General features: G+C 35.2%; 2 protein-coding genes across 2 annotated transcripts; both read left to right on the top strand.

Annotated features, from left to right (window-relative positions):
• The first annotated feature begins 2,214 nt into the window (after positions 1-2,214).
• Positions 2,215-4,172, top strand: LOC108319380 (berberine bridge enzyme-like 13). The gene has a single exon (XM_017550492.2). It carries the CDS (start codon positions 2,263-2,265, stop codon positions 3,850-3,852), a length of 1,590 nt encoding a protein of 529 aa, XP_017405981.1. The 5' UTR covers positions 2,215-2,262; the 3' UTR covers positions 3,853-4,172.
• Positions 4,173-21,001: 16,829 nt separating this feature from the next.
• Positions 21,002-22,689, top strand: LOC108319395 (berberine bridge enzyme-like 13). Its single transcript, XM_017550508.2, has one exon. It carries the CDS (start codon positions 21,027-21,029, stop codon positions 22,575-22,577), a length of 1,551 nt encoding a protein of 516 aa, XP_017405997.1. The 5' UTR covers positions 21,002-21,026; the 3' UTR covers positions 22,578-22,689.
• The last annotated feature ends 2,302 nt before the right edge of the window (positions 22,690-24,991 follow it).

Genomic DNA, 24,991 nt, shown 5'->3' with positions numbered 1-24,991 from the left:
TATAATAACTAATACAATTTTATATTTTATTAAATCATATTTAGATTCATAATAATATTTCATATGAATCACGTAATTAAATTATTTTGTCAAGTAATTCTAAAGATATATAATAAGTATTATGTTCAATTAAAAATTCAATCTTAATAATATATTTGAAATATTTGAATCACTTTCATTAGCAAAATATATGAATCATTATATTAATATATATATATATATATATATATATATATATATATATATATATATATATATATGTATATATGCTAATAAATGAAATGTATTTGTTAATAAATAATAAATAAAGATACTAAATTGTTGGTAATAACAACCGGTATCTTCGAGTTGCGCAGCGGAATAAAAAAAATTAAGGAAAGCGTGTTTGGTCAAATTAAAAAATGGTTCCTTTAATTTCCTTATAAGCGTTTTATCGAACAGTTGATGAGCAGAAAATATAAAGAGTGTAGGGAGTAGAAAAATAACACAAAAGATTCTATGTCTAGTCGTTAATCACTATGAATAATGATTAACTTTTTCACTAAAACAGTTTCACAGTTACAATGAAAGTGAATAGAAAATAACAATAACAAAACACCTTCCTTTGACAAACGAACCGGAAGCAACAACTCTGCCAACTTGAAGAGAACTGCTCCAACATTTGACACCCAACGCGCAAACTTATTCACAAAACTTGACAAGAGCAAGAACTAGCACTTGAGAACTTCCTTAGATTTCACTGTATTCTCAAATTCGCAAAGTTGTTTTCTTAAGTGTTTAACAAAGGTCTATATAGCCTACTGGTCCGAAACTGGAAAGACACATTACAACTATCAGTGGTAATCGATTATTGTAAGTGATAATCGATTATATGTGAGACTTGGAACAGTTAGGATATTTAACTCTTCGACCGTTCGACTCCAGTTCTTTACCTTTTGCCGCTCGGTTTAATTCGACACATCCTCATGTCGTTCGGTTCAACCCCTTATCACCTGTCATTCGATTAAGTTCCTTACAGCTTTCCAGCATTCGGTGCTAACTGCTCGGTTTCGGTTATGCTTTACACCGCTCGGCACAATACTTGTAAACTTTCCAACTCTTAACATTTTCTTCTATAGTGTTAGTTGGACACAATTTCGTTCGGCTTGTGTTAGACACCGTTCGGTATTCAACTACCATGCGTCATTCAACCTTTTACTAGTGTTCAGCCTTCAACTGTGTTAAACATCGTTCGGTCCTCAACTTGTGTTCGACTAGTGTTAGTGACCGTTTGGTCTTCAACTGCTATGCGCCATTCAGCCTTTTAGCAGTGTTCAACCTTCAACTATGTTCAACACCGTTAGGTCCTCAACTTGTGTTCGGCCAGTGTTAGTGACTGTTCGATTTTTCAACTGAATTTCGCCCATGTTCAACTCTGTTTGGTCCTGAACTTTGTTCGACCAGTGTCCATCCTGTGTTCGGCCTTGAACTGCTATACACTGTCCAGCCTTCAACTATTATATTTCGTTCGGTCTGTTAGTTGTGTTCGGCCAAGAACAGTGTTCTGCCTTTAGCTGTTTGGCCTTCATCTGATTTTAGCCGTTCGGTCTACATCTGTGTTCGGTCTACATCTTTGTTCGGCCATTGACTGATAGTGATCGTTCGGTCTTAGTCATGCCTATGATCGGTTGCCAGGTTCAATTCTTTCTACCACCACTTCACCTTCCAATCGCTCAGTCTTTGTTCATGCCTTCTACCGTTCGGTCTTGGTCATGCTTTCTACTGTTCGGTCTTAACTGCTCGATGCCTTCTACCGTTCGGTCTTAACTGCTCGGTCCTGGTGTCTTCTCTTATACAAAAGTGCTTTTAAACTCATACAACAAAAGTCTTCTTATTCTTCACTTTATAACATCATCAAAATCATTATCTTCAAGATACCAATGCTCTTTATTGGTAACATAAATAATATCTTATTTTCATATAAAGAAATGAAAGGATCAAATATTAAGTTTAAAAGGTGGAACATTAATAAAAAAAATAACAAGTTTAATATTATAATTTAAAATTTTAATTTATTAATTTTTATAAAAGTAAAATAGTTTTAACAAAAATTAATTTTTGTATTTAAAAAAGAATAAAAAGAAGAATGAAAGTAGTAAAATACAGTAAATGAATGTAAAAGAATTCTCTTCATGATGCTTAACTAAACAAGGCTCGATGGCCCCATTATATATTGAACATTGGTGATACACTTCTTTGCCACAAAACAGAGAACAGAAAACCATGGTGTCTCCAATCATACCCTTGTCACTTTTAGTCCTCCTTCTATTAGTTTCATTGGTTAATTCAGCTTCTCTTGAACAAAGTTTTGTCCAATGTCTCAAATTGAATTCAGGCCGAAAACCTTCACTTGATTCATTAATTTACAGTCCAAGCAACCCTTCATTCACCAGCATCCTTGATTCAACCGCACAGAACCTAAGGTGTTTGGTGCCTTCAGCACCAAAACCTAAGTTTATATTCACCCCCGACAGTGATTCTCTTGTCCAAGCAGCAGTAATTTGCTCGAAGAAACTTGGGATACACTTCATTGTGAGAAGTGGAGGCCATGACTATGAGGGAATCTCTTATGTTTCTCAAATCGAGAACCCCTTCATAATTATTGACCTGGTCAAGCTCCGTGGCATCAATGTTGATATCAAAAGCAACACTGCTTGGGTTCAAGCTGGTGCCACGACTGGTGAACTGTACTACAGAATATATGAGAAGAGTTCAGTTCATGGTTTCCCTGCAGGCCTTTACACAAGCTTAGGCATTGGAGGGCACATTACAGGAGGGGCATATGGAGGCATGATGAGAAAGTATGGCCTTGGGGTGGATAATGTCATAGATGCTACAATTGTCGATGCCAATGGCAGAATTCTTGACAGGAAAGCCATGGGGGAAGACCTGTTTTGGGCAATAAGAGGAGGTGGAGGTGGAAGCTTTGGTATCCTTCTTTGGTGGAAGGTAAACCTGGTTCCGGTGCCACCAACTGTGACTGTTTTTACAGTTACCAAAAGCCTTAAACAAGGTGCAACCAAGATTCTTCACAGATGGCAGGAAGTGGCTCCTTATATTGATGAAAAACTATTCATCAGAGTCATCATTCAACCATCCAGTGCTGCAAATAAGACTCAGAGGACTGTCACAACTTCTTACAATGCTCTCTTCCTTGGTGGGGCAAGCACACTCCTCCAAATCATGAAGAAAAGCTTCCCCGAGTTGGGTTTGACTAGAAAAGATTGCTTGGAAACTAGCTGGATCAAATCTGTGCTCTATCTTGCAGACTTTCCAAGTGGCACCCCTCCTGAAGTACTTCTCAAAGGAAAGTCAACATTCAAGAACTTCTTCAAGGCCAAATCAGATTTTGTGAGAAAAACAATACCAGAAACGGGTCTTGAAGGGCTGTGGCGAAGGTTGCTGATAGACGATAGCCCCTTGATGATTTGGAACCCATATGGTGGAAAAATGAGCCAGTTTTCAGAATCTGACACCCCATTTCCTCACAGAAACGGAACACTGTATAAAATTCAGTACCTGACTTTGTGGGAAAAGGGAGACAAGAATCCTGCAAAGCACATAGATTGGATTAGGAAGCTTTACAACTACATGGGTCCTTATGTTTCTAGCTTCCCAAGGGAAGCCTATGTGAATTACAGGGACCTTGATCTGGGAGAAAACACCAAGAACAGCACAAGCTATGAAAAGGCACGTTCTTGGGGCTATAGTTATTACAAGAAGAACTTCGAAAGGTTGGTAAGGATAAAGACCAAAGTGGATCCTCAAAACGTCTTCAGGCATGAGCAGAGTATCCCAACTCGTCGATTCTGATCACAAAAGCCAAAAAATGGGAAATAAGGCTTTGTGCTGCTACAGACTGTGGTATCCATAAATTTGGGAGAGGGTTAATAACTTAATGTGCTAACCGAGAGAAAGGAGGATATAATACAATTATATTAGTTGCTTTGATTTTGGCCAAGTTGAAGTTGTGAGAAACAGATTTGTGTATTTCAGTATCATGCGTCTGAGTGGCTGAACTGTTGTTTCTCTTTAATGCAAAAATAAATTCTTGAATGAGGAAAACGAATTTCTCTCACCGTGCCAGTTATTTTTGTTTACTATATCGATCAATATCCAAAATTTTGGCTTCATCATTTCTATCTAATCAATTAAGTAATCACTTGATCATCTAAGGTTTTAAAAACTGTATTCAAATTAAAAGTTGTTCAGCCACTTACAATCTCGTTTCAATGAATATTTGGACTCAAATTTTTAAAGTTAAATATGATAGTCTTTTTATTTGTGCAATGCTCTAAATTATTTTAAATAAAAATAACTACCCTAGAATTTTGAGAGACACATTTTATTTGTGACATTGTTGTACTATGTTAAAGTTTATAGATACTAACTAGGATCTTGACAATTGTTCATAAGTTTTTGAAGAGGTAATGGTCCAACAATTGTATTGCAATGTTCAAATATCTTTTCTTGGAAGTTAAAAAAAAATTATAAAAAAAAAACAGTAATGTCAAAGAAATAAAAAGAGTTGCAACATATTTCTTGAACGTATAAAGAAGAGAACAACAGAGGTAAAACATGTTTTGCATATCTTGTTTTGTAAGCAGGTGGTACCAAACTTCCCTCTAGTTTCTCTAGTGATGATATCTTCTGGACTTAAGGTAGGAAAATTTGTGTGAATGACCTTCCGAAATTGTTGTTGAAAGTAAAATATAAATTTTGTTGTTAAATTTTTTTGAACGTTTTAAAAAAGAATGACGACATTTAGTATTAGTACAAACATCTTAAATGGAAATAATGAAGTTTTGTAAGCCTTTCTTTTCCCAACAAATAGCTAATACAAAATGCTCAGTAATTAAAAAAAGGTTGCACCAATTTTTATATTAAGCTTTTGAATAAAAATTCATTCATTCAATTGATTAATTCAACTGATTAAATATAATAACTATATCAATTATAAAAAAAAAATATATTAAATTACAACATGTAATATTCGTTCAAACATCGAAATGAAAATAAAGAAGTTTCTCATACCTTTCTTTTCCCAACAAAAGCTAACACAAAACGGTCTATAATTTAAAAAAAAGTTTCAACAATTTTTAAATTAAGCTTTTGAATAAAAAGAAATTCATTCAATTGATTAAATACTACGATCTACGGATACAATACGTGTATCAGATATGACACCTATATGATAAACTGATACGTTTATTTTAAAAAAAATATATGATATTGAAAAGTGTACAATAATTCTAAAAAATATGGTGTTTTGGTTGAGATCAACTTCAACGTGTCACTGTGTTGCGAGTGTTTTGAAGGTTTTAATGTTTGTCTTTACTAGACCGTTTATTCTAAGTGTTCATAGACAATTTTATCCGTAGACACGGTATCTACGAATAAAATTTGTGACGGATAGTTACTATCCACGAGTATTTACTATCCGCGGGTAACGGATAGCGGACATTTTAATATCTGCTTTTAAACAGGTCGGGTATGGGTTGCATACTACCCGCTTCGTGGGTACCCGTTACCTGCAAAAAATTAAAAAAGAAATAATTTATATATTTTTTAATTAAATTTAATTAAAAATAAAATAAATTTATATTTTATTAGGTTAAATTTAATTAAAATTAAATTTTAATTTATATTTAATTTAATTATATTATATTATATATAAATTTTTTATATATTTTTGTAATTTTATTTAAATTTTATTTTAAAAATGTATTAAATATATTTGTTTTATTTTTTGCGGGTATCCGCGAATTTTAAAATATCCGCGGGTATTTTTTAAACGGGTAGCAGGTACAATTTTATCCCGTGGGTCGGGTTTCGGGTAGGCACTACCCATGCCCGACCCGACCCGTTGTCATCCCTAAGTGTCCATACTCTATCAAACTTGGAAGTTATCTACTGAAGTTTCTATCCTAAAATTAGTAATGATTTAACATATCTAGCAATTAATGTGTATAAAATGTCTCACCTACTTCTTTACCTCAAACATGTATTTACGAATTTTAGAATAAGTTTCGGATTACGAATGACCTAATTATGGATCAGTTGATAATAATCATATTTTCTTGTAAGTTAATCAGTATTAGATGTAATTGTTCTATAGAACAACCGTTCGGTCAATGGATCATAATTATTCGGTCATAAGATGATATTGTAATTGTTCGTGAGTCTCTATTGATCAAATGGTTATACGATACATATGATAAATATATGATTGTTATTTTGTAAATTCAAATTAAAATAATATATATTAAAGTTTTTAACATAAAAAATTATAAATTCTTATCATCATAAAAATATTATTATTTTATAGATTAAATACTAAGTATATGTAAAAACATCTTAAAATTTTGGACACGAATACGACTTTAGTGACTCGATTTGAAGTATTGAAACATCATAGTAAATATAATAAATTAAATATACTAAATATAATAAATAAATTAAATATAATAAATATATTAAATGATAACATTTAATATTCGTTACATAGTAAATGGAAATAATGAAGTTTTTCAAAAATAAATATATTAATTTATAAAAAATATATTAAATTACAACATTTAATATTCAATTTACGTTCAAACATAAAAAAAAAATAATGAAGTTTTTCAAACCTTTCTTTTCTCAAGAAAATATAATACAAAGTGATTAAATTAAAAAATGTAACATCCCAATTTAGTAATATGAAACTACTAAAATGAACATTACATAGATAATGATACAACAAACTATAGATTTGCGAAGAATAAAATTCTTCACCTGAAGGACCAAAAGCACAACCTACACTTCAAACTTCTCATCTAACTTTTCGTTTAGCCAACTGAAAAGATTGCATCCCTAAGCTCACACCATTAAGGTGATCATTGCAAAAGAGAAAACAATACATAGACAGAAAAACAAAGAAGCAAGGGTGAGCTAGATATACAAGAAATCATACTATTACAATAACACACAACATACATGCTTATATCAAGTAAACTAGATCACACATCATAACTTGTTACGCTTTAAACTTGACTCGTTGGACTTAGAATGATTGCCGAGCTATGGCGGGTCATGCACTCGTGGTGGCTTCGACTACTTTGGAAAGCCATTGCCAATGGGTTTCACCCTACCACACTCACGAGGTTAGTCTGTACCACGCCTTGGAGCATACTGGAAGCCTCCAAGGCTAAGACCTCCTGATACTCCTCACGACATAGATCAATCCTCTCTAAGTGAGAAGAAAGACTATTGAAGCTTCAGGATAACCCCCAAAACTGAGCTTCCTGCAAATCATTCTATACATACTGAGGGCACCACCATAAATCCTCTCCTTGAGGATCATGGAATTACATCCAATAACCATACTTTCCACTTTCAACATCAACCATATTGTCACTTTAAAACTTAACTCAAGACATGAACAACCAAATACCATAATATTATCACATTAAACCTAAACATATAACCTCACTGATCATACAATATCATAGATACTTTTACACCATTCTATTAATCAAAACATCGCTCAAGGTTATAAGAAAACATGAATAAAAAAGAATGAAAACAGGTTCTGGGCAAGTCGCTAAGCGCACCAAACTCGGTGTGCGAATAACAGAAACAGTGGGTTTTACTCACTCACATTCGCTCAGCGTACCAAGCCTGTGCGCTCAACTAAAGTCCATTCGCTCAGCGCAGCAAGTCTGTGCGCTTAGCTAAACTGAAAATTATGCTACACATTATCAGACCCTAAACCCTCGCATAGCACCCCAAGCAACCACCATTCGTACAACGCACCAATTTGCTGTGCGAATGCCCTGACAGAGAGCATCTCGCCAGGGTGACTCGCTGTGCGAAACAATTCGCTCAGCGAGTCTGCATAATCTACAGAACGCAAATTCTGCAGAATTATGCAACTCACACACCCTTTACCATTTCTAATCATTTTCCCCAACTTCTAACACCCCTAATTCGTGTTTTATACTTAATTAAACTTATCTAGATGATCCCAACCCTCCTTACTTATCTAGAGTGATTAAGACTCAAATTCAACTCTAAAACACCAATTTCCACAACTTAGGGACCCAAATCCAATTCTACTACTTGTAACTCGTTTTAGACCAGTTTGATGTTCCTAACAAGTCAAAATTGACCTATCTGGGCTACCCAAACAACCCAATTGCACTCAAGACCTCCAATGCTCAAAATCACTACCTCACTTCCTCTCAAAGTGACCCAAAACCCTACTAGAACACTAAGTTTTCTATAAAAATCAATGTTACAACAAATTTCTCACCCCGAGCAGTTCAACATGATTATTTCCAGCAATTAGATATATCTCAAAACAGTTTACCACCATCAGACTCCAGTTCCAAAGTCATACAGTCCAACACATGCAAATAAATCTTCTCAAACCAAAACACAATACCAACAACATAGCAGTACAAAATTCAGTTTACATGCATCACATGCAACCAATTTAAAGAAATATCCTAGCTCCCCTTACCTTGGAGTTGAACAGCCCAGCTCACAACACCGCTTCCACAGTATCCTACTCAGTGAAGAACTTAAACATTGCCCTACAACCACCGAAATGGTGATGGAAACAACTCTTAGAGCTCAAACTTTTGCAGAGAACAGAAAATGGAAAACAGAAGACGCATGCAACCAACAAAGGTTGCATGTCCCAGTTCAAGAACAACGGAGAACTGGGTAGAGCCACTTACCCGACTAAGACCTGAAACTGATCGGTCGGTTTTGAAGGTTTTTACGTTGTGGATGATTGGGCACCACCTGACCGGAAATCAAATGGCTTAGTGAAGAGATTTTGTAGAGAGAAGGTAGAGAAGGGAGAAAGAGCTTTGAAGAGTGACAAGGTTTTCCTCAGATAATGGAGTGATTTGGAGTCTAGAGTTCTTATGTTAAAACTTATTTTATTTTAAATGATCTAATCCCATTATCTACTGCCACGTGTCCTCTCCTAGAGCTGACTTCTTCCCAGTCTTTACAAAAAAGGTTTCAAGAATTTTTAAATTATGAGTCGTCTGCGACATCTCCATTAGTCCCGTCTTTTATTTTTTTTCTACATGCCAAATAAGTTGAAATTATACATGTAATTATACATTTTATAGTTATATGAAATATAAGAGAGTACACTAAACTCATACAATTGGAAATGTAACTATACATTTTAGTTATATGAATATAAGAGACTACACTAAACTGAACTCATACAGTTGGAAAATTAGTCATTCAGTTAGTTAGTAGTTATCGGCTATAGAATTCTCTACCCTTCCTCTCCTTTACTTTCCTTTCTATGCTATCTGGTCACAATCTATCAACGTTCTCTGAGTTTTAATTTCATGTGAAAAAGACATGTTTTCTATTTTTATTACAGTTGACACTATTTCCTTTATCCCACTGTATATTTTATTTGTTACTTTGTTAGAATGATTATTTAACCTTTCTAAAATTATCTCTTGTATTTACTTTGCTGTATAAATTGAACATCACACAGTCCTTTACTAATGGGTTGGAATAATGAGGATTGAGGTTTACCCATACTAAATTTTATTCCCACTTTTTATTCTCTGTCATGGTATCATTGCTGACACTCACTGCTTCTTTCGCCTAACTTTTTTATCCTCTTCCTTAATATTTGACCATGGCTTTCCTCAGCCAAAACCCTACCCAGACACCGGATCACCTAATGAATCCGGCCAACCCGTTATACCTACATCCTAGTGAAAATCCAGCATTGGTGCTTGCTACGCCTCTTCTCATGGAGAGAAATTTTCACCAATGGGAGTGAGACATGGTTGCATTGGAAACCAAAAACGAGGAGAGGTTCATTGATGGCACTCTTTCTTGTCCACCTCTCACGAGGCTTGGCGTCGCTCCAATCGAATGCTGATGTCTTGGGTCACCCGCTCCATGACTCCTTCGATAAAGCAATCAATGATGTGGATGGACACATCGTCAGAGATTTGGAGGGATCTCAAGGATCGATTTTCTCATGCTGATAAATTTAGGATCTCTGATCTACAGGATCAGATTCTTGTCTGTCATTAAGGTGATTTATCTATTTCCGAATACTTTACAAAACTAAAAATTTTATGGAAAGAGTTAGAGCTCTATAGGTGTGTTCTGACTTGCACCTGCTTGACACAATGTGCTTGCAGTCTTCTTTCTAAACTTCATAAAGAATGAGAGGATGATTATGTCATTCATTTTCTTTGTGGACTTAATGAGAGTTATGCACAAGTCCATTCCCAGATTATGATCCTTGATTCTATGCCTTCGATTGTCAAAACTTTTTCAATGCTTCTTCAACATGAACATGAATTAATTGGCCTCAATCTCAAACCCTCTGTTCAGATTCTTTGGCTTTCATTGTTGTTTCTAATGATCCATCATGTTTTACCTCTTCCAACAGAATCAACTCAAATTCGAGCAAGAATAATTCCAAGAACACCAAGTTCTGTGAAAAATGCAAGAAAACCAATCACATTATTGAGACCAACTATTTTCGCATTGGTTTTCCTACTGGTTACAGAAAGAATAAGCCACACAACAAAGCTTCTACCCATTTGGTTGAAATAGATTCAGTTGCTCCATACAACACCTTGATTTGGATGGCAATCCTCCCAATGATCAGTTCACTTTCTCTAAAGACTAGTATCAAGCAATTTTGGCTTTGCTCCAACACACTAAGGATCATTCCTCCTCAATGAATCAAGCCTTTGTTCACAATTCAGGTACATCTGCTTTTGTTCCTTGGATCCTTAATAGTGGTGCCATTGATCACATATGTCCAACCAAATCTTTCTTTCATACCCTTCATCCTATAAAACCCATAAACATTAAATTGTCTAATCACACTATTGTCATTGCCTATTTTTCAGGGAATATCCATATAGGTGATTTAGTACTTACTAATGCTCTTTTCATACTTGACTTTTCTGTTCACCTAATATATGTTCCTAAACTTGTTTCCACCATTGATTGCATGATAGTGTTTTGTGATTCTCATTGTTTTCTTTTCCAGAAGTATCACTTCAAGATTATTGGAACAGCTAGAAAGACTAATGACTTGTACTGTCTTGAAGAATCACATGATTTGAGTTGTCATACAATTTTACAAACTTTTGTTATCAATAAATCAAATCCTTCTGTTGTGCATGCAATCCATACCAGTGCTTTGTGGCATAATAGACTCGGACATGCTTGGAATTCAATTTTACATTTGTTGTCTTCTCAAAATACTAATATGATATACAAGGATTATGTTCCATGTGAAACTTGTCATTTTGCCAAACATAAGAAATTACCCTTTCCTATTAGCATTCCAAGAGTTCTCATTTCTTTGAATTGTTACATGCTGAGATTTGGGGACCCTTACAAATTGTTTCAATTTATGTCATAAATATTTTTTAACACTTGTTGATGACTTCAGTAGGTTCACCTGGGTCCATCTTTTAAAATCAAAAGCTGAGGTCAAAATTGTTCTTCCAAACTTCATCAATTTCATTGAAAATCATTTTCATTGAAAAATAATTTGATATCAAACTTAAACGGTTAAGGTTTGACAATGGAAAGGAATTTTCTTAACTGATTTCTTCTCTTGTAAAGGCATTTTTCATGAAACATCATGCATTGAATCACCTCAACAAAATGGAATTGTTGAGCGCAAACATTAACACATTTTGAATGTAGCTTGCACTTTCACTAGTGCAAAAACAGCGTATAACGTCACGCGTTCAACGTCTAACCACTCAATAGCCAATGTAAAAAATGACCTGTGGCAATTTTGTAAATAAATGCAATTATTAAACGTCATTTAGAATTATAATTCGACGTAAAAGGATATAAAACGTCGAATGCCTCAACGTTAGACGTCAAAAGGTTAGTGAATTCAATAAAAATTTGAGTGGGAGATTGAAAATTCATTCACTTTATCTTAACGCGCGAGACCCTCTTCTCTGCTCAAAATTTTCTCGAACGAAGTTTGACAACCGTCACATGTAATCTTAATTGATACAAATGCATGTTAATTAACTACTTTAGGTATGATTTTCGTTTTGTTTTCACTGATTATTTTCGTGTTCTTGTCCTTCATAGGCGTATTCTGCTTTTTCTCTCATTGGTGGCAACACTTTATCAGGTGCCAACCGAGGCAGTAGAGTCTGAGATACTGCCTCGGTTTAGAAGGAACCGAGGCGAAAACATACCCCCTTTTGCCTTGGTTGTGAACCGAGGCAAAAAGTCTACCCCTTTTTGCCTCGCCTGTATATGCCTCGGTTCAGGAACCGTTGCCTATGGGCAAAAATAACCGATGTCGTTTTTCTTGACTGCACTAGTGTATAGATATTTCCCAACACCTCAATAATCACAAATCAAACATTGGAACAATCCACATCAAGCATTAAGCATGAAATTTGAATACTAACATGAACTGGAAAAACATATACCATTAATACCATGTTTTACAACCAATCTTAATAAATAAGAATAGTTCTTCATGGTGGAGAACTTAAGCTTCTAAATTTGAAAAGATAGGGAAAAAATGGAAACCAAAGAGAATATGCAAGTCTTCTCCAAAGATTTTTGGCAATTGCTCCATGCTTCCATTGTGCCTCTCTTTCACCTCAACGCCTTCAATTCGTAGCTCCTCTCCCTCATCAACCCTAAGAAAGGAAAACACCATGGATGGCTATTGAAGACCCAAGGAGGGATGAGAGAGCTTCTCAACACCTCTATCAACCTCCAAGGGCCTTTCCTAGTCGTCCTAGGTCGAGAATGAAGTATGGAAGAAAAGGATTGTTGATAGGGGGAGCATACACTCCACATATATTGGTTTTTGATGATGAATGGTTTTAAATGATTAGAAATGGTTTTAATCATCCTTGGACAACAAAATGGCATAACAAGTGTTTAAATCATTAACATGTTTGTGCTAGATGTATTAAACCTTTCATGATTAATGAAATAGGCCTAAACATATTAAGAATAAATTTTTCTAGTAGTATTAATCGATTACATTAGTAATATAATCCATTAAATTAAGCCAGATTACTTAGAATGCAAAATAGGACAAAACACTATGTTATAATCGATTACATTAGTTATCTAATCGATTAAAACAAAGAAAAAGGAATAATCTGTTATACAGATAACATAATCTGTTAGGAAAGACAAATGGAAGTGAAACAGGCTTATTGTTAAAATAATTGATTATATAAGTTACATAATCGACTAAAATAGAAAGAAATGCCTAATCCATTGTGCTATAAACCTAATATGTTAGGTTAGTTGAAGGAAGTAGTTATAAGCATAAATGTCAAAATAATCAATCAAATAAGTACCATAATCGATTAAAACAGAAAGAAAAGCATAATCGATTACGCTATTAACATAATTGATTAAACTGCGACAGAATCTGGTTTTTCTATATAAACCATATTTATAGCTGACTCTTTAACGTTTTTAATTGGAAAATTCTAATATTCTCTCTGAGTTTTGAGTACAGGTTTTCTCAGGAAGTGTTCTTGGAGGATTTAAAGTTTCATTGGTGATCAAGAATCAAGAATTCATTCAAGATACATTGGACTTCATATGTTCTGATCTTTCTGCACTATAGTAGTGTGATCAAATCATGTTTTTATTCATTTGATGTAATTTGGTACCTGTGCTGGGTAGGCCAGGTTGGAGAGTGAATATTTACTCTCTTGTATTGTTGGAGATTGAGTGTATCATCTCTTTTAGTTGATTGAGAGTGAGTGTATCCTCTCTAGTATTGTTGTTTTCAGATTTGAGTGGTGTGAGGATAGCAATTGAGAGCATCATTGTATTCTTTTGTACTTAAATCTTGATTAGTGGATTTCCCCCCAACTAAGGTTGTTGATGGAAGATGGGATGTAGGCTTGCGAACAGTTGAACCAATATAAATATGTGTGTTTTGATCTTTCGTTCATATTTCTTTACTTGGTTGATTCAAACATTTTTTATTATTGATTTCAATATTCAAAGATTTAAAAAAAAATTTAAAATCCAATTCACCCCCCTCCCCCTCATGGCTTGAGATATTAGGGCTACTTTTCTAACAAGGATTTTCTAAAAGCTGACGAGAAACATGTTTAAATACCCCATTTTGACATGTTAGTGATGCCACCGCTCAACGCCATATTAGTTAAAATGCAAAATGGCCTCTCTTTCAAACCACTGCTCAACGCTACGTTTGTGCCGCTTAGTGTCAGGCTCCTCTATAACACTGGTTGCTCTCTGACTTTGCAGCGTTGAGCATGAGTTTGGTGCCGCTCAACGTAGGTATTTGCTCTAAAATGATGAATTCTTGTCTAAAACATGCTTCCTTGAGTTCTTGCTTGTTTTTCTCCATTATAATTGCTCCTTATTCATTTATTTTACACATATAAACAAAGATATTAGAGGTAACACAAACATAAAAAAAACTAAAATACAAAACAATACCAAATACATATTAAACTTGAGGATCAAACAAGATTAAAGCTAGGAAAGAGTTAATTTATTCATGACAATAGACACACAAAAATAGGTAAAAATGGACATTATGAGACAACTTTTGGAAAATATAGTTTTCTACTTCGTTAATCGTTGGATCAAGCTAAAATATTGATAGTTAGTCTGTATCATGTAATTCTTAAGTTTGACTGTTGGGATCGTCGATTAAAAGTTTTTAGTTAGATAAATATGTCATGCACGATTGTTCTCCTTAAGATTTGTGATGATAAATTTGCTTTGAAATTTGTGTGAGGTTGTGTGCTATGTGAGAGACACTCAATGTCGTCTAATTGTATATTAAAAACAATTTTTTAGTGATGTGATTGTGATTTATGTAGATGGTGTAGGGAAGGACAACATATACATAGGTTTCCATAGTGATAAGATATTGTCCGTTCTAGGCCAAGTCTTCATGAATTTTCTTTTGGTATCAATCGAAAAGGTTTCTTACCACTGAAGGTATCTTTTGTTTATATCCTAACAATCCTCCCCTCAAACAAAGGACTATGGTTCTCCACCTCCCTTACACCATAGTTTGTACTAAGGGTCACACCATTAAGCATCTCTTATTCTCCACCTCCCATGATTCATTTGGTTGTTTGCCACTGATTGTCTACTAAGCCAAAAAACCCATGTTGGACTGGAACAGACGCTACAACATTATATGTGGCACAGCTAGAGGCCTACTTTATCCGCACCATGATTCTAGACTCAGGATTATCCACAGGGATCTCAAGGCAAGCAACGTTCAACTTGACAGTGAAATGAACCCAAAGATTTCAGACTTTGGGATGGCCAAACTTTTTGGCGCAAATCAGACAGAAGGAAACACACTCAGAGTTGTTGGAACATAGTGAGTATCATGACTTCATTCCCACTCTTACCTGTCAAACTCATTGCCAACTCTGACTGACTGGTCATCTAACTAATAATCATATTTTTTTTTCTGTTCCTTCTCTAATACACCTTCCAGATCCTCTCTTCAATTTCAATGTGCAAGGGTTAGGGATCTAAGACCATCCAAACCCATCTCCCAAACCAAAAGATATAGGTAAACCTCCCATTAAAAAAATTGGTGATATAGGTAACCAATGCAAATGTAGGACTATTGGGGTGTAAAAATTTGGGCATGGTTGAAGTAAAGACTCATGGTCAAGTTCTGTCAAATTTAACAAAGAGATTTTTTGTCCATCCAATCTTAACAAACTACGTTCCACTTATGTTTTTTCAGCACTATCCTATCATGGTGAAATAAGCAAACCTCACCAGACCTAATAAAAAGTCTATTTTGCACTAGTGATAGCATAATACAAGAATAAACATCAAATTATGATTCTCAAATGGAAACAAGTTGAGCCACTCTAGTCAAGCAAGTACAAAGAGTCTTTGGTTAATGAAATTAGAGTTATTCTAAGTAATTTTTTCAAGTGACTGATTGACTCAAATCTTAAAATTTCATGTTTCACATTCAAAAGCAAGGAAACTAAAGCAAAGGAAATTAAATTTCAACTAATAATGTTTAGTGTGTCATTCCTTAAAATCACTGAAGTCAGAAAGCATCATGAAGAAACAAACCGATAAGTTGGTTATTAGAAAAAGATAAATGAATGCATTTGCATCATGTCTCACACACGTATGAATACAGAACAGATAACCAGCTGATGCATATGTATGACATACTAACCTGGTGATGAAGATTTTCAATCTTGTCTACCAGAAGCTCTATCTTTTCCCCTCTGTCCAGAACCTACATTAAAGTACGAGCATGTCAACATAACATGAACTGATGTCCTTCTGCATTACATAATCCGATCAAAGGTATTGCATAGTAAAATACTGACTTTTTGTTTTCCTATTTTTTTTCTAGTATGTATGGTTTAATCTCTAATTTTAAATTTCTTTAAAAGTTATACGATTATAAACTATGTATAGGATCACCAAATCCAGTAATGATAATTGTGAAGCAAACATGATAGCAGATAAACCCAAAGTTGTTGAACTTGATAAATAAAATCTGAGAACAGAGTCTGATTAGCAGCAAGAACACCAAACACGAGAAGCTAACAAAAAATGAAGAAATAAAAGCTTATGGAAGAAAGCCTCATTTTATTTTGGTGATACTCACACTTTCAAACTACCACAAATGAAGAAAAGCAAACACGATATCAAAATAACATTTTGATTGAAGATTAATTTTCTTTCATATTAGGTTTAACAAAACATATTACTCTACCACCACCACATTCTCTACCATTAATTAAACACATAGAACTCAACAACACGCACAAAGCTAGCCATAGATAGATCCCACTTTCAGTGCACAATTACCTTACTCTATTGGGCTCTTTTTGGTTAAGGCTGCAACCAAAATGTCCCTTCTCTATTTTCTAATTATTCTCACTTCAATGTGTAATCCTGAGATTAAAGATTAGCAAGCTTATAGAAGTAAGGAAGATTTAGCCAAACAAAAATAACCAAGCTTAACATTGGTTGAGAAAATAATGTAGCTTTTCATTAGATGATGACGAAGGCAATGGTAGGGATAACCAAAACAACAAGTTTTCAGATTTCATTCAAAGTGCAAAGAAGATTTTCTTGCATCTCCTAATCAAATCTACGTGAAATTCAAAACCTATACCAAACATTGCAACAATTTCAAATTACGCATTAGATTCACCTAGCATCATCTAAGACTTTTGCTATAAAAAAACTGTCAAGTTTGCCCTAGCCCCCAAATTGAGCAATTCTTTTCACAAAATAACAAGCATAATATTCATATTAAACTTCACCGAAACAACAATGGCAATGAGAAAAACTGAGCAGTTCTTTTCACAAAATAACAAGCATAGTGGCTTACCTTGTTGTTGTTGAAAACTCGGCAAACCACGCGATGAGGGCCAAACGCACACCACAACACACCACACCGCGAAAGCGAAGCAATATAGAATTAACCAAAGTTAGGGTTCACCCACCACATACAAGAGATTCAACAATGACGAACAATAGCTTCACCCAACCATCTTTGTGAAAGCTTCAACAATGGCAACGTGATAACGAAAACGAGATAACGAGTGCACAAGAACAACGTGAACGGTCTAACAAATGAACGACAATAATGCCCACCAACACACGACTGAATGACTACGAAGAAAATGTGATGGAGTGAAGGAGAACAAGAACGAAAAAAAGTGAACCAAGAAAGGAGTAGAACAGAAAAAGTAATCTGAGAGGGAATAATCTAAACCGGTTATAATATCTAACCGGTGTAAAAAAATAATTTATACCTATCGTAAGTTTCACAGGTACAGAACTGTTTCTATTTTATTACAATTTTGCCACCGCACCAATTTTTATACCTATTTTTAGTATAATCGGTATAAAAATGTTTAACTTATTTACAAAACTGCCACCACACCACTTTCTATACTTAATAGATTTTAACAGGTATAAAATATTGCTATAAAAAGTGTATTTTCCACTAGTGGCTCCCCCCAAATGGATGCCAAAAAGATATGAAAAAGTAAAAAAATTAATTATTTATTCGTTATAGATGTCGGGGTGCAAGGGGGATGACGTCTGTAGTCTATTTAGACGTCGGCCACCCATATCAGACGCCTAAAGGGTCAGCCCAGAATCCAAAAAGTTACTTTTTGACGCCATTTAGACGTTCGATCCCGCCACTCTTACGTCTATAGGCTATTTAAACGTCAGCCCCCCTTCCCTTGACGCCAAATGGGCTGCAAAAAGTTATTGTTCAATTGCCATTAAGCGTCTGTCGGCCAGCCCCGACGTCTAAATAAAGATTAGACGTCGGCCACCCCCATCCCGATCGTCTAAAGTGTGCGCCAAAATTAATTTTTAAATGCTTTAAAGGTCGGCTAGGCAGGGGCATACACATTTAAAGCCATTTAGACGTCGGTTAGGGGGGAGCCGACGTCTAATGGTCTGCTATTACCAAACCCGCGCGCGAGGCAACAGTTACACGCACTCATTGTTCATCATCTTCCTCGCGTTTTCTCTCCACGGGCTACGATTTTCAGGTTCGTTTTCTCACTTTTGCACCGTTTAAAAATAATTTTACTTCGATTACATTACTCTTTGATGAATTATCTTTCATTTGAACCTATTAAAATGCGTTTTCATTGGGTTTTGGTGTAGTTTTTCTCGTGTCCTTGGGCGACGTTCTTGAGCGGCGATTTCTTACGTTTTGCACTCCTCCATTTCCCTCCACTACGTTTTTAATCTGTTAAAAAGGTTAGCAATTTTGTTTAAAAGTTTTTGTGTATGCATGTTATTGGCTTTTAGGTATGCATGTTATTGGCTTTTGGAATTGCATGTTATTGGCTTTTAGATATGCATATTTGGCTTTTGAATTAATATGCATGTGATACATTTTTGTTGTGTTATTATGATTGGCATGTTAGATTATAAGTATTAAATCATTGAGTGAAACTTAGTTCCCGTTTAAAATTTAACACAAACGATTAATCTTTTAATTGTTTGTATTAAATTTTGAATTATCTGATTGGACAGTTTGGGAAAATTAATTTTCATAATTTTCTATAACATGTACGTTAGAGTTTATAGATAAGATTGATAAAATTTCGGTTCAGATTATTTGTGTTGTTCTTCGGATGCATATTTGATTGTGGTCATCCCTGACTACTCTCATTTCGTGTATTTCGGAGACTAATGTGAAATGCTACCGAAATCTTATCGAATTTATCATGTTAGACTTCTTTGCATGTGACTTAGCAAATTATGAAAAATAATTTTTCTTAATGGGTAGGGCCTAACCTTGTGAGAGTTAAGAAATTGAAACTGATGAAGTATGTTACGAACATAGTATGGATCGAAGTTGGATGAATGAACGTCACATCAGTGAAGAATATGAGAAGGGTGTTTCGGAGTTCTTGCAATATGTTGAACAAAATGGAAAGTCTGTGAACGGGACATATTTTTGTCCTTGTGTTCGTTGTCTTAATCAAATACTCCAAGACTTAGGAATTCACGTGACCATCTATTCATGTTTGGCATAATGAGAACTTCTACCGTTTGGACTTGACATCAAGAAGTATTGGACCAGCCTACCACGTCACGAGAAACAGATTATGTGGAAGAATGATTAAGTGATCATTTAGAGGACATGATAAGTTATGTGGAAGAATGGTTTTGGATTATTTTTTAGTACTTTGTTAACTTGAAAAACACACACACACACACATATATATATATACATATATATATATATATATATATGTATATATATATATATATATATATATATACATATATATATGTATATACATATATATATATATATATACATATATACATATATGTATATATATATATATATATATATATATATATATATTATACTGTTTTGGGATAATTTTTTGTTTTTCAGGTGTGGTTTTATTGCAAAAATAAATTAATTTTAAAAGAAAAACACCAGTAGACGTCTGTTATGGTACTGTCCGACGTCTATTGACGTCTATTATGGTACTGTCTGATGTCTATTGACGTTTGTCAGTGCACATACAGACGTCTAATGGCTTATAGGGGCTACCCACGTTCCAGCGGCTTAGACGTCGGCTGTCACCCAGTCGGACGTCTATGTAGATGTCTGATATATACTGTCTGATGTCTATATGAACGTTTGACCTGTGATGTCCGACGTCCCATTAACGTCTTCCATAAACATGTCAGTTAATGAAAAACACTGTCACTGCCACGTTACGAAGGTAAACAGCCACGTTGCACACATCAGTCCACGCTGTCAGCTGGATCGTTAAATATTTAACGCCGTGACCAAAAAGGATTTAATTGGACACTTTTTACACAACTTGGGACCACATTGAACTTTTTAAAAAAGGTAGGACGAAATTGAACATTTCCCTTATAAAGAGGGACAAAAAGAGATATTAAGCCAAAAAGAAAAATACAGGTTCTGTCGTACAATTATTCACAAAAACATCACGAAACCCGTGGGATAATGCATTGGCTTGTATACTACTAAAGTTTAATAGTAATACCACATTTTCTTTTGAGATGAAACGAGAAAGTCAATGTCAGATTATAAACTACGAAAATTTTCAACATAATCAATGCTGTATTGTATCTTTCTTCATATAATAAAACTAGGATTGCATTATAAGGCCATATCTTATTTGAAATTGCTTCAAATAAAAAATGCTAAAGCATGAAAGTTTTTGTTCCACTCTATCATTATTAAAAAACATTGTTAAACAAATAAAAATCATGATTAAAACTAGAACATTCACTGCAAACAAATGTTTATGCTCTTCTTGTCAGCCTGACGCATGTCTTACCTCAAACATCATAATGCTACATCATTCTGGCACAATAGCTAAAATATATATAGAACATTGGTGACACCATCCATGGCACAAAAACAAAGAGTCTCCAACCTTAACAAAAAAGCCATGTTGTCACTTTTAGTTATCCTATTATCCCTTTCATTGGCAACTTCAGCAACACATCAAGAAAGTTTTGTCAAATGTCTCAACTTAAATTCTGACAGAACATTTCCATTTAACTCGTTAATCTACACTCCAAACAACCCTTCATTCAGCAGTGTTCTTGACTCCTCTGGGCAGAATAAAAGGCTTTTGGAACCTTCGGCACCAAAGCCTAAGTTTATATTCACACCCACCCGTGATTCCCATGTTCAAGCAGCAGTGATTTGCTCCAAGCAACTTGGGATTTATTTTACAGTGCTAAGTGGTGGCCATGACTTTGAAGGAGTCTCGTACGTTTCCGAAACTGAAAGCCTCTTCATAGTCATTGACTTGATCAAGCTCCGTGAAATCAAGATTGATATCGAAAGCAACACTGCTTGGGTTCAGGCTGGTGCCACAAACGGTGAACTGTACTACAGAATATCTGAGAAGAGTTCAGTTCATGGGTTCCCTGCAGGGGTTTGCACAAGCTTAGGACTTGGAGGGCACATTACAGGAGGAGCATATGGAACCATGGTGAGAAAATATGGCTTAGCGGTGGATAATGTCTTAGATGCTAAAATTGTTGATGCCGAAGGTAGAATTCTTGACAGGGAAGCCATGGGGGAAGATTTGTTTTGGGCTATAAGAGGTGGTGGAGGTGGAAGCTTTGGTATTCTTCTTTGGTGGAAGATTAAGCTGGTTCCCGTGCCCTCAACTGTGACAGTTTTTACAGTTAACAAGACCCTTGAGCAAGGTGCAACCAAGCTTCTTCAAAGATGGCAGGAAGTGGCACCCTATGTTGATGACAATCTCTTCATCAGAATCATCATTCAAAGAACACAGAGAACTGTTACAACTTCGTACAATGCTCTCTTCCTTGGTGAGGCCAAATCACTCCTTGGAATCATGAAGAAAAGCTTCCCCGAGTTGGGTTTGACAAGAAAGGATTGCTTGGAAACTAGCTGGATCAAGTCCGTGCTCTATTTTGCTGGCTTTCCAAGTGGCACGAATCCTCAAGTTCTGCTAGGAAAGTCACTGATGAAAACCTTCTTCAAGGGAAAATCAGATTTTGTAAGAGAACCGATACCAGAAACTGGACTCGAAGGATTGTGGAAAAGGGTGGTTGCAGAAGACAACCCTTTGATTTTATGGAGCCCATATGGTGGAAGGATGGAGCAGTTTTCAGAATCTGACACCCCTTTTCCGTACAGAAAGGGAACAAGGTTCATAAGTCTGTACTTGTCCTTTTGGCAAGATGGTGACAAGAACGTTGCAAAGCACATAGATTGGATTAGGAACGTTCACAACTACATGGCTCCTTATGTATCTAGCTTTCCAAGGGGACAATATGTGAATTACAGAGATCTTGATTTGGGAGTAAACACAAAGAATAGCACGAGCTACATAGAGGCAAGTGTTTGGGGTTACAGGTATTTCAAGAACAACTACGACAGGTTGGTAAAGATTAAGACAAAAGTTGATCCTCAAAATGTCTTCAGGCATGAGCAGAGTATCCCACCTCTTCCAGTGTGATCACAAAACCCAAAAAATGGGAAATAAGGCTTTTTGCTGCTACAGTCATTAGACTGTGCTATCCAAATTTAAAGCAATAAGTATAAAATTATATTTTACTTTGTTTATGGTTGATTTGATCTTGTTAGATATAGTGTACCTAATTATTTGTTATCTTTGTGATATGTGTATCTCAACTTGATTATGCATGAGAGTCAAGTGTTGTTTTTTATGCAAAAACTGTGCTACCTACTACTAGTAATCTTTTAATTCCAAGAGTGTGTTGTTGTTCTCCTCAAGCCAAAGATGCAAACCCTATGACGTTTGGGTCTTTTAAATAGAGCGAAAACAGAACAGAAACGAAGTCCGACTGATGACAAATTTATGAACACCGAAAACGGCGTCACAAACTTGTTTGACCCTCGGCAAGTGTGACCGAATCGTATCAAGTAATAAACTCGGTAAGACCAAGTATCGTTCTCCCAAAGGACTCACGGCCTAGTTAGTTATTTGATTTGTTGATTATTTAAGACTTGTGAACGATTCATTGTAGTTTTTTGATGCAAAAGACAGTAATTAAACATGTATGCATGAATGTGATCAATGGCAAAAAGAGTAAAACAAACACGGGATGAATTACATGGATGAGTATGTTGTTGGGGTTATCAATTTCATCTTATCCACTCTCATATACTTTAGGAATTCATCAATCTTTTCATCAATGTTAATGCCACTCTCTAAATTACCTTGTCAAGAAGGCCTATCCTTAATTACGAGTTCATACAATTCCTAGCATTCCTAGTAATTAGTTCTGAAGTGCAGGAGCTTAAAGGCAACCAATATGCTATTGGGAGAAATTCCCCGGATCTAGACTTCCCCGTACGTTCCCATATCGACAAAATCAATGATCATGACAATGAATGAGTTAAACAATGCATGCTTTGAGCAAAGAGGAAAAACCCTAACAATTAATGAAAGAAAGCATGTATCTCAAATAAGATTTTTAAACACAAATTCCATATATGAGAGTTTCACAAGATTACATTGATCCCCCAACAACAATACAAGGTTTAGTTCACCATATTCATGGTGAATCTAGATGAACAATGATGAAAGAATGAAAGATAAAACCCTAGAAAGGTAGAGAGGTAGCCTGAGCATCCAAGATCTTCCTTCAAAGGGGTGGAAAAGAGAGTGTTTGCTTCGTCCCAACCAAAGATACAAACCCTAGGAAACCCTAAAGCTTATATACTATTCGTAAAATTACAGAAAATTAGGCCCAAGCCCAAAATAGTACCACTCAGCGGTAAACTACCGCTCAGCGGTAAGTGCGCGAGTTCGTTTCTTCCCCTCAGCGGCCTTTTCACCCCTCAACGGAGCCAACGTGGGTTTCTGAGTGCCGCTCAGTGGTAAACTGCCGCTGAGCGGTAATTGCGGCTTCTCCTTTTGCACTTTTTGATGTCTTTTCTGATTCCATTCCTATCCTTCTTCACTTCTTTCACCAAATTCACCTTAAAACCTGCATAAAACACTAAAATCAAGCATAAACTTGTCCAACTCTCTTATTTCTAAAAATATAACCAAAAGCATGATTTCAAGCTAGTTTCTAAGGGTTAAAGGTTGCTTTTAGTATCAAATTTAAGCATGAAAATAACAGTTTTTCAACTGTTATCACAACCCCAAACTTAGAACTTTGCTTGTCCTCAAGCAAACAAAATGTAACTCAATCTTCTACCAATCTGTACAATGGTTCACTCATTCAAAAATCCTTTTTTCAAGATAAGTAAAAACTTCAATTAACCTCATGACAAAGATTTCAATCAAGATATGCACATGCTTTGGGTGTTCACAAAATCACTTAATATCCAACAAATGCTATTTTTCATGAATGATCAATCAACTAAGCATGGATGTTCATGTGCTCATGGAATATTTCCTCACTAGATAAAGTGTTTCACTCAAACACAAGTGTATAAAAGGTGATCACTCATTCACTCTACTATCACAGTGTCACATGAATTAGCTTTGCCTTTCATTTAACCACAATCAAATAAATTCACAAGCATGCACCATCACAAGGACTTTCAATGGCTTATAATGTGGCTGGACTAACAAGAAAATTGGTTTTTCTAGATCACAAAACTCTTGAGTTAAGAGAATCATATAAACACAATCATTCTTACTTTTCCCAACTTTCCTTTGCATTGAGCTTTGCTTTTTCTTTTCTTTTCTTTTCTTTCTCTTTTCACATACTTAATTCTTAGCTCTTAGCTCAATGCTTTCAATTTCCCTTTTTATTTTCCAACAACCCCAAACTTGAACATTTGTCAATACCACAAAACATTTTCTACTTAACTCAAGGTAAAGCTTTCAACAAGGGTTTTAAATTTATGTTCAAAGGTAAGGGTTCAAAGGATAGAACACATAGTGTTCTC

Source organism: Vigna angularis, chromosome 1 (genome assembly GCF_016808095.1).
Source record: "Vigna angularis cultivar LongXiaoDou No.4 chromosome 1, ASM1680809v1, whole genome shotgun sequence".
Taxonomy (NCBI): Eukaryota; Viridiplantae; Streptophyta; class Magnoliopsida; order Fabales; family Fabaceae; genus Vigna; species Vigna angularis.
The sequence above is the reverse complement of the archived record's forward strand: the minus strand, read 5'-3'. Positions and strand labels throughout refer to the sequence as shown.

Coding starts and splice junctions, on each gene's coding strand:
- LOC108319395 (XM_017550508.2), top strand. CDS start 21,027: ATGTTGTCACTTTTAGTTATCCTATTATCCCTTTCATTGGCAACTTCA.
- LOC108319380 (XM_017550492.2), top strand. CDS start 2,263: ATGGTGTCTCCAATCATACCCTTGTCACTTTTAGTCCTCCTTCTATTA.